General features: G+C 49.0%; 1 protein-coding gene across 1 annotated transcript in view; it reads left to right on the forward strand.

The window, feature by feature from the left end:
• The window catches only part of Atp2c2 (ATPase secretory pathway Ca2+ transporting 2), a 62,065-nt gene that overhangs the window by 15,558 nt on the left and 33,727 nt on the right, over window positions 1-12,780 (forward strand). The window contains exons 2-6 of the mRNA XM_036188862.1: window positions 2,116-2,226; window positions 4,633-4,749; window positions 8,167-8,256; window positions 12,150-12,185; window positions 12,290-12,351. Of these exons, the coding sequence (XP_036044755.1) occupies window positions 2,116-2,226; window positions 4,633-4,749; window positions 8,167-8,256; window positions 12,150-12,185; window positions 12,290-12,351 (416 nt within the window). The remainder of the gene's footprint in view (window positions 1-2,115; window positions 2,227-4,632; window positions 4,750-8,166; window positions 8,257-12,149; window positions 12,186-12,289; window positions 12,352-12,780) is intronic.

A 12,780-nucleotide genomic window follows, 5' to 3' on the forward strand; every position in this document is an offset into this window, starting at 1 on the left:
ATATTTGTTCTTTGTTGGTCTCTGTTGGGCTCAGTTCCAGCCTAAGCCTACTACTGGGGAAACTTCTCTGAGACAACTCAGTGTCCTCGACTGTCGCCTTAGGGCCCCACCAGGGAGCAGCAGCCTGTTTGCTGCAGGCAAACAGTACTCTGGGGTCACAAGGAGGCACAAAGGCAGAGGAGGTCAGCTAGTGTGGGATTCTATTGTACAAAATCTACAGTGGTTAAAGCTCAGAGAAAATCGGCCTATGGCCATGAAGACTGCAGGGGGTGGGCCAAGGGAGTGTCAGTCACCACAGCCAGGCCAAAAGAGATGGGTGTGTCCTGAAAGCAGCCAGGATTTGAGAGTCTCCAAGCCAGAGAGAGAGAGAGAGAATATGTCATGTGTATGTCTGTATTTATGTATATGTGCCTGTATATATGTATGTGCATGTATATATGTGTGTGTACATAACGTTTCAATGTCACAGGATACTGTATTTGGAAAGTGAGTGTGGTATAGCCAGAAGGAAGGGTGCAAGTATGCTCACACCCAGGGTTGTCTCCCATGCAGAGGGAGCAAGAGAGCTGGCTGGGTGGGGACTAGAGCCTAGCAGTCCAGTGGTGCATGTTTCTCTGTAGAGGGAATTTGCAGGGAGGTCAGCTACTGTGGGATCTTTATTGGTGTGGAGACATTTGGAGAACCACAGAACTGGGAGGAGCTGTGTCTTCACTGTTGCGCTCTGGTTTTTTTATATCAAGAGCAGAATCCCATGAAGTGGATGTGTTTGGGGGTTCCTGTGGACAAATCGGCCACTGAGCGCTAACTCACACTTGGGGTGCAGCGTTGGTAAGAAGGGAAGAGGAACTTGGACTGCACCTTAGCTAAAGGAAGTTGTTTTTACCTCTCTCTTTCCTCCTCCCCAGTTCCTGGTGACTTGGCTTGAGAAGGAAAAGATGCTATCGTGTCCCAGTGTCAGAATTCTAGGAAGAACATTGTACATGTCTCGATGTGCCCTGGCACTGAGATCCCTCTGTCATCACAGCAGCCCAGGCCACTGGTGTCTGATTGCCTGGGGCTCTGGGCACAGGTCCTCAGGCTTCTAGGACATAAAGGTGGCCTCCACCCCTTTCCTCCAGTTATTTACAAAAACTCATGGAGCTAGGGTGTGATACCACATATTGCTACAGGAGACACTCTTTTTTTGTTTGTTTTGTTTTTGTTTTTTTTCGAGACAGGGTTTCTCTGTAGTTTTGGTGCCTGTCCTAGATCTCTCTCTGTAGACCAGGCTGGCCTTGAACTCACAGAGATCCGCCTGGCTCTGCCTCCCGAGTGCTGGGATTAAAGGTGTGTGCCACCACCGCCCTGCTCAGGAGATACTCTTTACGGTTTACACTCAGCCTGAATTGCTGCAGTAAGAGGGTCCGGGTTTTGAACATGTAAAATGTCACCGTGGTCTGTCAGCCTAATCCTACTAAAGAAGTTTGTTTCCTGCAACAGGACAGGTCATTCAGATGACAAAGTGCTTTGATACACAGACATGAGGACCTGAGTTCATATCCCCAGTGGACACAATGATAGAAAATACCAAGTGTTGGCCACATGTATGTGCATACTCCACACACACACACACACACACACACACACACACACACACACACACATAATAATAATAATAATAATAATAATAATAATAATAATATAATAATAATATAATAATAATAATAAGAGAAAAAGGTTATTTCCAAACAGATGTGTCAATTATAGCCAATGACTTCAAATGAACCCTGCATGCCCCTAGCAGAAGGGAGAGCTAGGAGCAGAATCTCCACATGCAGAGGAAAGCTGAGCACCTGTGGAGAGAGCAGTGTGGCACCCTGCCTACTACCACTAACATGGAGAGAGAGCACAGTCAGAGGGTGCTGGCATGTGACCGTTTCTGTAGTGTTCACATTGAAAAAAAAAAAAAACCCTTTGGGTGGTTGGTGAGTGAGCTGTCTCATGATGTGGGAGTGGATCGTGTGGTTAGGTGTGTGTACTTGGGGTGTGCACATGTTGCATATGTGTGTCCTGCTTTAACCAGAGACCTCACAGCAAAGTGTCCAATGCTCACCAGCCACATTGCTCTCTCCACAGATTGATAACCAGTGTGAGCTAAAGGCCATCGAAAGAGAAAAAACTGTCACAGCCCTGCCGCCCAGGGAAGCATGTAAATGCAGCAAAGAGGATTTGGCCAGAGCCTTCCATGTAAGGACTGTTTGTATCTGTCTTTATTACTTTTCTCGTTGTCTTGACAAAAATGCCTCCCAAAAGCAGTTTAAGGCAGCGCCTTTCTGGTTCTGGTTCTGGTTCAAGGCCCATCATAGTGGAAAGTCCTGGTGGCAGGGGCATGGGGCAGCTGGTCACCTGCATCTGCAGTCAGGAAGCAGAGAGAGATGGAGGCTGGTACTCAACCAGGACCCGCACTCACGGGATGGCGCTACCCACATTCAGGATGGGTCCTACCTCAGTAAAACCTCTCTGGAAATGCTCTCATCCAGGGTGTGTTTATAGGGATCCTAACTCCTGTCATAAGATGAGCCGTCACGCCTGATGCCACTGTGAGGTAGTTTGTGGATTCAAAGAAAGTACCACAAAGCTGTCAGTGTGGAACGGTTCTGATTTCCACATGAATCTCAGCAATGCTGCTGTCCCTGGAGCCAGTGCCTGAGGTCCCTGAGAGAGGCCGAGCGTCCTTCTGCCCACAGTTCCTTTGGCAAATGGCGAGAACCAGAGTGAGTGACCAGCACTGTTGGGGAGCCACGCGGCCCCGGGCTCCTCCAGGCTTTTGTCATCAAGGATCAAACTCTTCGCCCATGCCTACCTCTCCCTTTTCATCTTTTATGACATGGAGAGGCCAGTTATGGACATCAACTTCTCACGAGTGCCTGAGGGAATTAGAATTTGGGAGCATCAAGAAAAGCCAGACCTGGCCTAGGAATCTGCCCTCTGGGGCCACAGGATGGAACCAGCACCATATCTTTAGCTTATACTACTTCGAACACCAGGCAGAAATGGTGATGCATGTGTGTGCATATGTGTGCATTGGTATGTTGTATGTACATGTACATATATATGCATGTGTGTACAGGTATATGTGTGCATGCATATATGTATTACATGGGCATATGTGTATCTGTGCATGGTTATTAGGATGTGTGTTCATGTACATATATGTGCACCTGAATGTGTTTACATGTGTATGCATGTGCATGTGGGGAGTATGTGTATATGTGTGTTGTATGTATGTGTACATATACATTTGCATGTATGTACATGAGTATGTGCATGCATATATATGTTACAAGGGCATGTGCATGTCTGGATGGGTGTGAGGGTACATGTGTGTGTGCATGTGTGAACATGGGTATGTATGTATTCATAGCTCATTCTGCCTTGGGAAAAGAAAAGTTTAGCAGGGAAAGGGCATGTGGTACCGTGACAGGCCTTAAGAATGACCTAAGAGTCTATCTCAAGCCCTGCTTCTTGGGGAGAAGAGGAGGAAGGCCTTTTTCCTTGTTCAGACATTTCCTGAGCCAGAAAAACAAGCTCAGCCCTCTTTTCCTACTGAGAACACCTGGATCCCACTCTCTCCTCCCCCCTACCCCGAAGCTCTATGCAGCTTTCTCGGGAAGTTCTCCTGAACACAAAGCTCCCTGACATCATGACTGGCACTTACACTGGCTGTGCCTCATGATTTTGTTACACTAAGGGCCTGGATTAGCATCTGCCAGGTGATAGATATGGTCACTTCAGCCTCTCCAGGGGTGCCTATTTTGTTTCAAGATGGAATTTGATGATAATAAGAGACACAACATAAGTAATTTGGGGTTTGTTGTTTGGTTCAAGCTGCCCTTAAACTTCTGATCTTCCTGCCTCATCCTCCCAAACATTTGAATCCCAGGTGTGCACCACAAGCCCAGGATTTCTTGACAGTTTTAAGTGAGTGTTTTGTGAAGAACAGTTACCACTCTTTGCCAATGGCACCGTTATCCACCTCCGGAATTGTGCCCATCTTGCCAACCTGGGCTCTGTCCTCACTAAACAGTCGCCTCCACCTCCACCTCCAGGCCTCTCAGCTCCGCTTACATTCTGCCGATATGAGCTGAATAGCCTTTCTCTTAGGGATAGGTTTACCCCCTCAGTTCTGCTGTCCAGGTCCACCCATAACAAAACAATCTTTCTTTCTGAAGCTACATGGCCCTACACAACATGGCTTATCCACTCACCTCAACAGATGCGGACTGCCTCCTCCTTTAGACTATTGAGACCAATGCTGCCCCCAGTGTGGGGAGGATGTAAGCACCTCTTTGTGTCCACTTCCAGTGCCTTTGGGCCTGTATGCCCGGAGAGAAATGACTGGGTCGTGTGGATGTGGTAATCCTGTTTAATATTTTGAAAAGCTGCTAGGTAGCAGCTATATCTAAGGTTCATGTTCTTCCTTCTCTCTCTCTCTCTCTCTCTCTCTCTCTCTCTCTCTCTCTCTCTCTCTTCACTCTCCCATCTCCAGTTCCATTTGCTGACACTGTGGCTCAAGGCCACTGTGTGACTTGTTTTTTTGGTCCTTGCTGGGCCTGGTACCATACTCACCCTACATCTTCTGCCTCCTTTTAGGTGGACCTTGACAGTGGCCTGTCAGAGATGGCAGTGGCCCAGCGCAGGCTGGTCCATGGCTGGAATGAGTTTGTCACTGATAACGCTGAGCCCATGTGGAAGAAGTACCTGGATCAGGTAGGGCCAGGGCTCCCTTCTCTGTGTTCACTAGGGACACTAGCCAGGAAGGGCGGGCCAAGCACTCATTCTTTAAATATTGATCCTGGGTGTCCTTGGAAGGTCCCACCTGGGGTGTGGGATGAATGAGTTTCAAGATAAACAGTCTTGTCCTTTTGGATGCTCTGAGCCTCCAGGAGGCACCCTGCATAGGTGACTAAAAATATAGGTAGCCATGACTTGACCTGCCGTGATGGGCAGTAGGGACACTTGCCATGAGCCAGGCACCATGCTGAACAGTAAGTAAATGAATAGTATTAATTTATTTTATCATCCCCTTAAAGTCGTTTGCAAAGGGAGAGGGTGGGACAGAGAAGCAGGAAGTCTTTGCTTGGCAAAGGCCTTGCATGGCCTGTAGCTTTGCCAGAGGAAGCAAAGAAAGGCGTGGATGTCCTGGCAAACAGGCATTTTAGAAGGCCACAGAAGAAATAATTGAATAGAAGTATGCCTCAGGAAACTGTAAAAGTAAAGTTATTGTCAGGCTGGGGAGACAGCTCAGTAAAGTGTTTTTGCTGAATGAGCACAAGGACCTGAGTTTGACTTCCAGAACCTGCTTTTTAAAAGCTGAGTTTGGTGGTGTGTGGTTGAAATTCTAGATCCAGGGAGGTATAGACAGGTGGCTCAGGTCAGCCTAGCCTGCTTGGTGAGTTCCAGACTAGTAAAAAACATGTCTCAAAAAGTGAGGTGGACAGCCCCAAGGAACAAACCAAGGTTGACCCCTGGCCACACACACACATTTGCACAATTCCCTGTGGTCCTGAATTTCAAGTTTACCTGCTTATCTTGGGTGTAGGGGCCCAAAGTCACCCAGAAGCAAGCTGTGATGCAGCCTGCCACTGAGCATCCGCCCATTAGAGCTGCTGATCTCAGTGTAGTGCTGGCCTGGTGCTGATGTCTGCAAGTCAAATGTCTAGCCACCGTTGGAGAAAGGGGACTGACCATGGCTGCCAGTTCTGCTCTAGAAGTCTGTACTTTGACCAGGCAGAGATCTCTGACAACTGAGGCATCCCGGTCCTCCATCTCCCTTCCTTCCTTTCTCACTCCAGGCCACACCTCCCTTCTCCCTGTTTGTAGACTCCTGAGTGGCCCTAGGTTTCAGCTGCCGTCTGATTGGTTCTATGTTTAAAGCTTTATTGATTGATTGGTTCAAGGACCAACCACACAGTTCAGGCAGCACCTTCCTCTCTCCTTGTGCCCTGTGTTGACTGTTTGGCACCAAAACTGGCTTGTAGGCACCAAGGTGACTCTGGCCCAGCCCAGAAGGTTCCTGAAAGTCCATTGTTCAGGCAATGGAGGCTCCTGAAGTTAAAGTCTAAAGATGGAGACTCAGACCAGCTGGGGCTCAGACAGCCCCGCCCCATTGGCTTTCTGCTAGGTGTCGGGCGCCCTCCTCCAGCCTCTGCCCTGCCTAAGCTACTTGGAGACCCCACTTCACACTTAAGGCTCCTTGCAGCACTGGTCAGGACTCCCCACCCCAACTGTGGGGGACCCTCTTCTCTGCCTCCTCCTGTGACTAGTGGGCTGGCTTCTGAGTCTCAGAAGGGGTATGAACAAGACCCACTCATTGTCTTGGGTGGTAGGTCCCCTTAAATAGCTCATGAAGGTCTGTGGAACACGGTGGGGTCTGGAGAGGAAACATTTATAACCTGTGACATTACTCTTAGGGAGAAGGCTGCAGCCTTGTGGATGAATCTATCTGTACTTTGCAGTAGGTCTTGGGCTTTGTGGGGAGTGGGTCCCTGCTTCTTGCCAGCTCAAACCCCACCCCATGTGTCTCAGACCCAAGTGCTGGAGCTTGTAAGCATCCCACTGTGTGGTGGATTCTCTCCAAAAGAACCACCCATTCCTATCCCTTCCGTTGGTTCCTCTTATCTGGGACCCTGGCAAGGAGGCTGAGAAACTTCCTGCTAGGCCAAGAGCTATTCCTGGAGCTACTTAGCCACAATTTCTCCCTTCCACCAATTGCCAAACATCACAGTCTGCGCCTGATCCCATGGCCAATGGACATTTATTGAACCCTGGGCAAGCTAATCTCACTGCCAGAAGCAACTGGACACTGAGGAGACTCATATATGTAACCCTAGTACTCAGAGGCTGAGGCAGAGGATCACTGTGAGTTCTGGGTCAGCCTGTGCTACATCTTAAGATGTTGATCCAAAAAACTTAAAATAGTCAGGCGTGGTGTGGATGCCTATGACCCCAGCACTTGGAACATGAAAAGGACCAAGAGTTCAAGCCCATCTTGACCATGTAGCCAGTTCGAGGAGCACCTATCTCAAAAATGAAAGAGATAGAGAGGAGGGGATGAGGGGAGGAGAGAGGAGAAGAAAAGACAGCATGTCTGTACCCTGGCAAACAGGCTGGGAGAACTCAGATGACTCCAGATTATCTGTGAGCCAGTGGTGGAGACCGGCAGGAAAAAGCAGATTCTGAGTTCTTGTCCACCACACCATACCATAGACCCTGTGCTGGGTCATCCAGAATAGGCAGGGTCTGTAACATCAGGACTGTCATCTCCCAGCTGTCAAGTAGAGGTGGGTTAGTAGAATCAAAGACAAACCATAACCCAAAACCAAAATGTCTTTGTGCCTCCCAATGTTGAAGAGTCGAGACTTTGGCTAGAGCCAACTCTGGGGTCCTCCCACAGAGGATAAACACATGGCAGCTCCAGGGGTGAGGGTGGGGGTCCATCCCTTCATGTCTCACAGCAGCACACACTGAAGTCCTTCTCACAAGCCGTGGGACCTATGCACAGGGGCCATATTTCCTTTGGCACCTTGGCCATTGGGAAGCTCAGAGGCAGAGAGACATGCTTGTTGGTCCTTCAGTGCTCTCCCTGATCTCCCGGTTCTGCTCTTTGACCTGTTTCTGTATTTGTTCTTCTTTTCCATTCTCTGTAACATGAATCGTCATGATATAAAGGGGTGATAGACAACAACAATCGGAAGTAGAACCTAAGAGGAACATCACTAGAGTCCCCAGAGATGACCACAGGAGCAGAGTGATTATGGCACACAAGGCTGGGGGTCTGTTGTGGCAACGGAGGAATGCTTGGCGATAGTAGCCAGGATGTGCATCCATCATGTATCCCAAGGGAACCCTGCATGGATGAGGTGTGGCCAGGCAAGACACAGAACTCAGAGTCAGGGCCCGGTCTAGATGGGGCAGTGTCAGCATCAGCCCAGAGGGCTGTCGACGGTGGACTTTTCTACAGAGGAGGAACACCACATAGAGCAGTCCCCTTCCCAAGCCCTTAGCCGCTGCAGGGTGACCTGGAAGCCTGGCCTCACGTGAAGGTCTGAGCTGCACAGCAGCTGCAGGTAGGAGCCTGCACTGGCCTTTGTAAAATGAAGACCTGCCCTGTGGTTCATCTTCCAGTTCAAGAACCCCCTGATCCTGCTGCTGCTGGGCTCAGCCGTGGTGAGTGTCCTCACCAAGGAGTATGAGGACGCCATCAGCATCGCCCTGGTGAGTGACTGGCAGGGATGCCCAGAGCTGGCCATGGCTCTGCTGCTAGTTGTTTCTCAAAACTTATTATGCTTTGTGTAAGTGTGTATGCACGTGGGAACACATGTGTGCACACATGCAGAGGCTAGAATCAACCTCAGCTGTCATGTCTCAGGAACCACTATCTTGTGTTCTGAGACAGGGTCTCTCACTGGCCCAGAGCTCACCATGTAGGCTAGGCTGGCTGGCCAGTGAGCCCCGGGGACCCACCTGTCTCTGCCTCCCCAGCACTGAGGTTGCAATTACCACTATGCCTGGCATTTTACTTGGGTTCTGGGGCTCAAACTAAAGGTTTCATACTCACAAGGCCAGCACTCTGCCAACTGAGCCATCTCCCTACCCCCGAGGCCAGTCACTACACAAGAAAAAGGGGGTGAGGAGTTTATTGTGAACCAAGAAAGAAAGGACAGACTAAAAACAAGCAAATCCGCCACTCTGACTGCACTGAGGGGTCTGTGTGGCATAGGCAGCCCCATTATGAAGGGGTCTCTTTGGGAGCAGACTACTTTGCCATCCTCTCCCCTCCCAACAGGATCTGGGAGTATTATAAAATGCACTCATCCCCTACTCTAGTTACTTTTCCTCTCTGCTGCAATCAAATACCAAAGAGGAACATCGCAGAAGAGGTCTTTTTTTGACTCACGTTTTGAGAGGGGACAGTCGGTGAAGGTATGGCTGTGGGAGCAGTGGGGGCTCTGGCTGCAGAGGAGAGAGGCTGCCTGCTCACATCTAGGCAGATCAAGAAGAAGGGCTGGGATATAAACCTCCACTCTCCTCCAGCTAACCACTCCCTCCAGCTAGGCCATCACCTCCCAAAGGTTTCACAGCTTCCCTCTCTGGGGACCAAGTGTTTAAGCCCATGAGCTCATGAGAGGTATCTCACATCCAAGCCCCATGACATCCTTAACCCATTACCTAGAGGTGATTTCACCTTTTAAGTTTTTCTCATCTAAGTAAGATATACATTGAAACTGATGACTATTTTAGTCAGGTGTGATGGTGCATGCCTTTAATATCAGCACTCTAGGTAGAGGCAGGTGGATCTCTGTGAGTTCGAGGCAAACCTGGTCTACATAGCAAATTCCAGGACAACCAGGCCTACATAGAGAGAAACTGCTCAAAAAACAAAGATTGATTTTTTTTTTTTTTTTTTTTTTTTTTGGTTTTACAGGACAGGGTTTCTCTTTGTAGCTTTGGTGCAGGACCTGGTGCTGCGGGCCACAGGAATATATCATAAGAACTCAGCCGGTTATGGCAAAGCTACCTGGAGAGATCAAGGATCTCTTCCAGAGGAAGCCAAATCCCAAGGAGTTTTTGGTGTTGTTTGGCTTGTTATATATCAGCTGTATTCTGTTATGAAAACCATGTGTGCCTTCATAGTTTTCCCAATTGGCTTTTCCCTAAGAAGTGCTAACAGTGTGGACTGATCACTCTCTGGACATACACATTCCAGGTATTTGGAGAACAGCCTCAGGAAAGGCTTTCTCTAGAATCAGATATCTCCCTTAGCCACTTTCAAGGACTAGCAGTAATAACAGTCCACATGCAAGTCTCCTGATTTAAGGTAAATTCCACAAGGAGACACCGCCTACCTAGGTCAGGTAGACCTTAAGTAATAGCTCTACACAATTTAGCTCAGACCCTCCTTTCTTACAGCCTTACTAACTCTATAGACCTCTAACTCCTTACCTAACCACTTCTAGGAATAGTTAGATAACCTTCTGCACTGACAGCCATACTCAGCCAGAACCCCAGTTCAAGCCTCCCTGTAATTATCATCATTGGCAGCATCCATCGAGGTCTATCCCCAGACAGAGGAAAAGTACCTTATCAGAGATACCTCTGTACCCTCTAAGAACAGACTTAATCATCCAGACTACCTGTTTGAGAAGGCCTGGCGGATGTGCCAATTAAGCTTTACTTCCTCCTTTCCCAAACCTTACCTCTAGTTCCAGATTTCCCTTTAACTATCACCAGAGGCATCTAGCAGTACACAGGTTGCCCAGTGACTGAGCACACTTTCCTCCACCCTGCAGAAAAACAGATAGCTTGGACAGGTAGGAGGACAGACAGGAAAAAAGAAAACAGTTTTATTTTCTCCCATTGACCTAGCAACTTATAGATTCTTAACATTTTCTACCAATCACGTTTAAGATTATAGTTGAGCACATAAGATCCCTCTTCTTAGATATTCAGCCTTTAATTAATTCATTTCCCCATGGCCACTTCCCTTTGGGATTGCAAATAATAATTGATGGTTATTGCCTCTCTATGGGGTTCTTATCACCCCTCTGTTTGACCCTGGAAGCCTGGCTTTGCACTGCTAACGGCATACTGCTTGTAAGTGTATATATATCAGGACTTCCAGGGCACATAGAAGACGGAGAAGAGAAAAGAGAATGGAAGAACTAGATGGGTAAGAACTGGAGAGGAACAAACTGAGATGGGGAAGAACTAGATTGAAGGGCCAGAAGAGAGTACTAGAGGAATGAGATGGAAGATGAGGAAGAGCCAGATGGGGAAGTCCTAGCTGGGTAAGAACAAGCTGAAAAGGACCTAGTTGAGGCAGAATTGAGAGGAGAGAATTAAGATAGAACTTAGAGGGAGCAGTAGATTACTATAGAGAGAAATCAGGCAAGAAAGGAGCTAGGCACAAGAACAGAACTGAAGCTGTGTAGATAGGATGTTATGCCAGAGGAATTAAAGCAAGTGGACTATAGAGCTCCATGTGCTGAGATTCTATTTCCCAAAAATGGTCCTCGCCGTTAGTAGTTCTCTCTCCTGAGCCCCTGGGATGCATATTATTTAGACTGGTCCCGCTAATATTATACAAGATCCTGGAACTCACTCTGTAGACCAGGCTGGCCTCGAACTCAGAGATCCACCTGCTTCTGCCTCCTGAGTGCTGGGATTAAAGGCATGTGCCACCACTGCCTGGCTAGATGGATGGTTTTAAAGTGAAGAATTCAGTGGGATTTTGCACATTTGTTTGATCACTTCTGTCCAGTCCATAATACTTTCTCTACCCTAAAAGAAACCCCGTGCCATGGATGGCCATTTGTATCCCTACCCCCACCCCCATGTAGCCCTGATGGCCTCCTCACATCTCTCTGGGTTTAATCACTCCTGTGTCTGACCCTACAGATGCTTTGGACAACTATCACTCCACTTCTTTGTATCCATGGCCCATCCCCCACACAGAGTTCAGCATTTGCTGCTTCTCTTTGAACGCTGGGGGCAGAGCACACCTGCAGGTGTAGGAGAGGCCTGAGCTGAAGGGTGAAAATGGCGGTCTGTAAGAGAACACATCTGTGTCACATCATGCCATGATGAAAGTGTGTCTGCAGAAAAATCTAGAAGGGTTCCCCAGTGTGGGAGCCCTGGGGAGTAGAGTTTGATAGTTTTTCTGATATTGGACAGGGGACACTTGGCTGCTTTCTGAGTTTCTATACAGAGCAGCAGTTTTGCAAAGAGAACAGGCAATGTGTTCTGTTCTGTGGTAGTGCTGGGAATTGAACACGGCACCTCACAGATGCAGGGCAAGTGCTCTGCCCCTGAGCCACACCCTCAGCATTCACTGGGTGACCCTAGGCAGGGGCTCTACCCATGAACCCCCTCCCCCCCACACACACACATGTGCAGTCCTCTTTTTATAGGCTGAGACATGGTCTTACTAAGTTGTGCAGACAGGCCTTCTGCCTCAGCCTCCTGAGCAGCTTGGATTACAGGTCTGCACCACAGGGCTCGGAGCACAGTGTGCTTTCAGAGCCCCCATGCTCTGGTAGTTGGCTCTGGCCTCAGTCTCACCTGGAAGTCGTGCTTACACCCTCCCTTCCCGGCACCCTGTCTTCTAGGCTGTGCTCATCGTGGTGACTGTTGGCTTCATCCAGGTGTGTACATCCCGAGATCCCATCTGGGTGGGGTCACCGGGACATGATGGGCACTTGTCGGGCTTCCCACCTTTGAACAGCACATCTGATGTGCTTCCTGCCAGGAATACAGGTCGGAGAAATCTCTGGAAGAGCTGACCAAGCTGGTGCCTCCAGAGTGCAACTGGTAAGTCGGGTCTTCCATGAGTCTGTGGTCCACAGAAGGAGCTGACAGGTGCCATGATGAATTTGACCAAGGCTTGGCTAGTGCTGTCTCCTTTGTGATGTGACATGGGGAAGGTGATCTCAGCCTCACTGAGGGGGTGACAAGGCCTGGTGTCTGCCCTGGCAGTGGCTTGTTGTGTGACCACAGACAGGAGGCGCCATCTCTCTGGGCCTCTGCTCTGGCAGCAGGGTCTAACTAGGGGTGTGTGATCTGGGGCTGCAGATGGAAGAGAAGAGCCTGTGAAATAAAACAGAAACCTGAGTTTTGCCTGAAGAGAGGGGCCTGGGGTGTCTGTGTTCTCAAACTGAAGTTAAGCCTGGGGCAGTGACAGGCCCAGCTGCAGAGCACGGTGTGGCTGTGTGGCAGGGCTGTGTGTAGAGGGATGTTTTA

Source organism: Onychomys torridus, chromosome 5 (genome assembly GCF_903995425.1).
Source record: "Onychomys torridus chromosome 5, mOncTor1.1, whole genome shotgun sequence".
Taxonomy (NCBI): domain Eukaryota; kingdom Metazoa; phylum Chordata; class Mammalia; order Rodentia; family Cricetidae; genus Onychomys; species Onychomys torridus.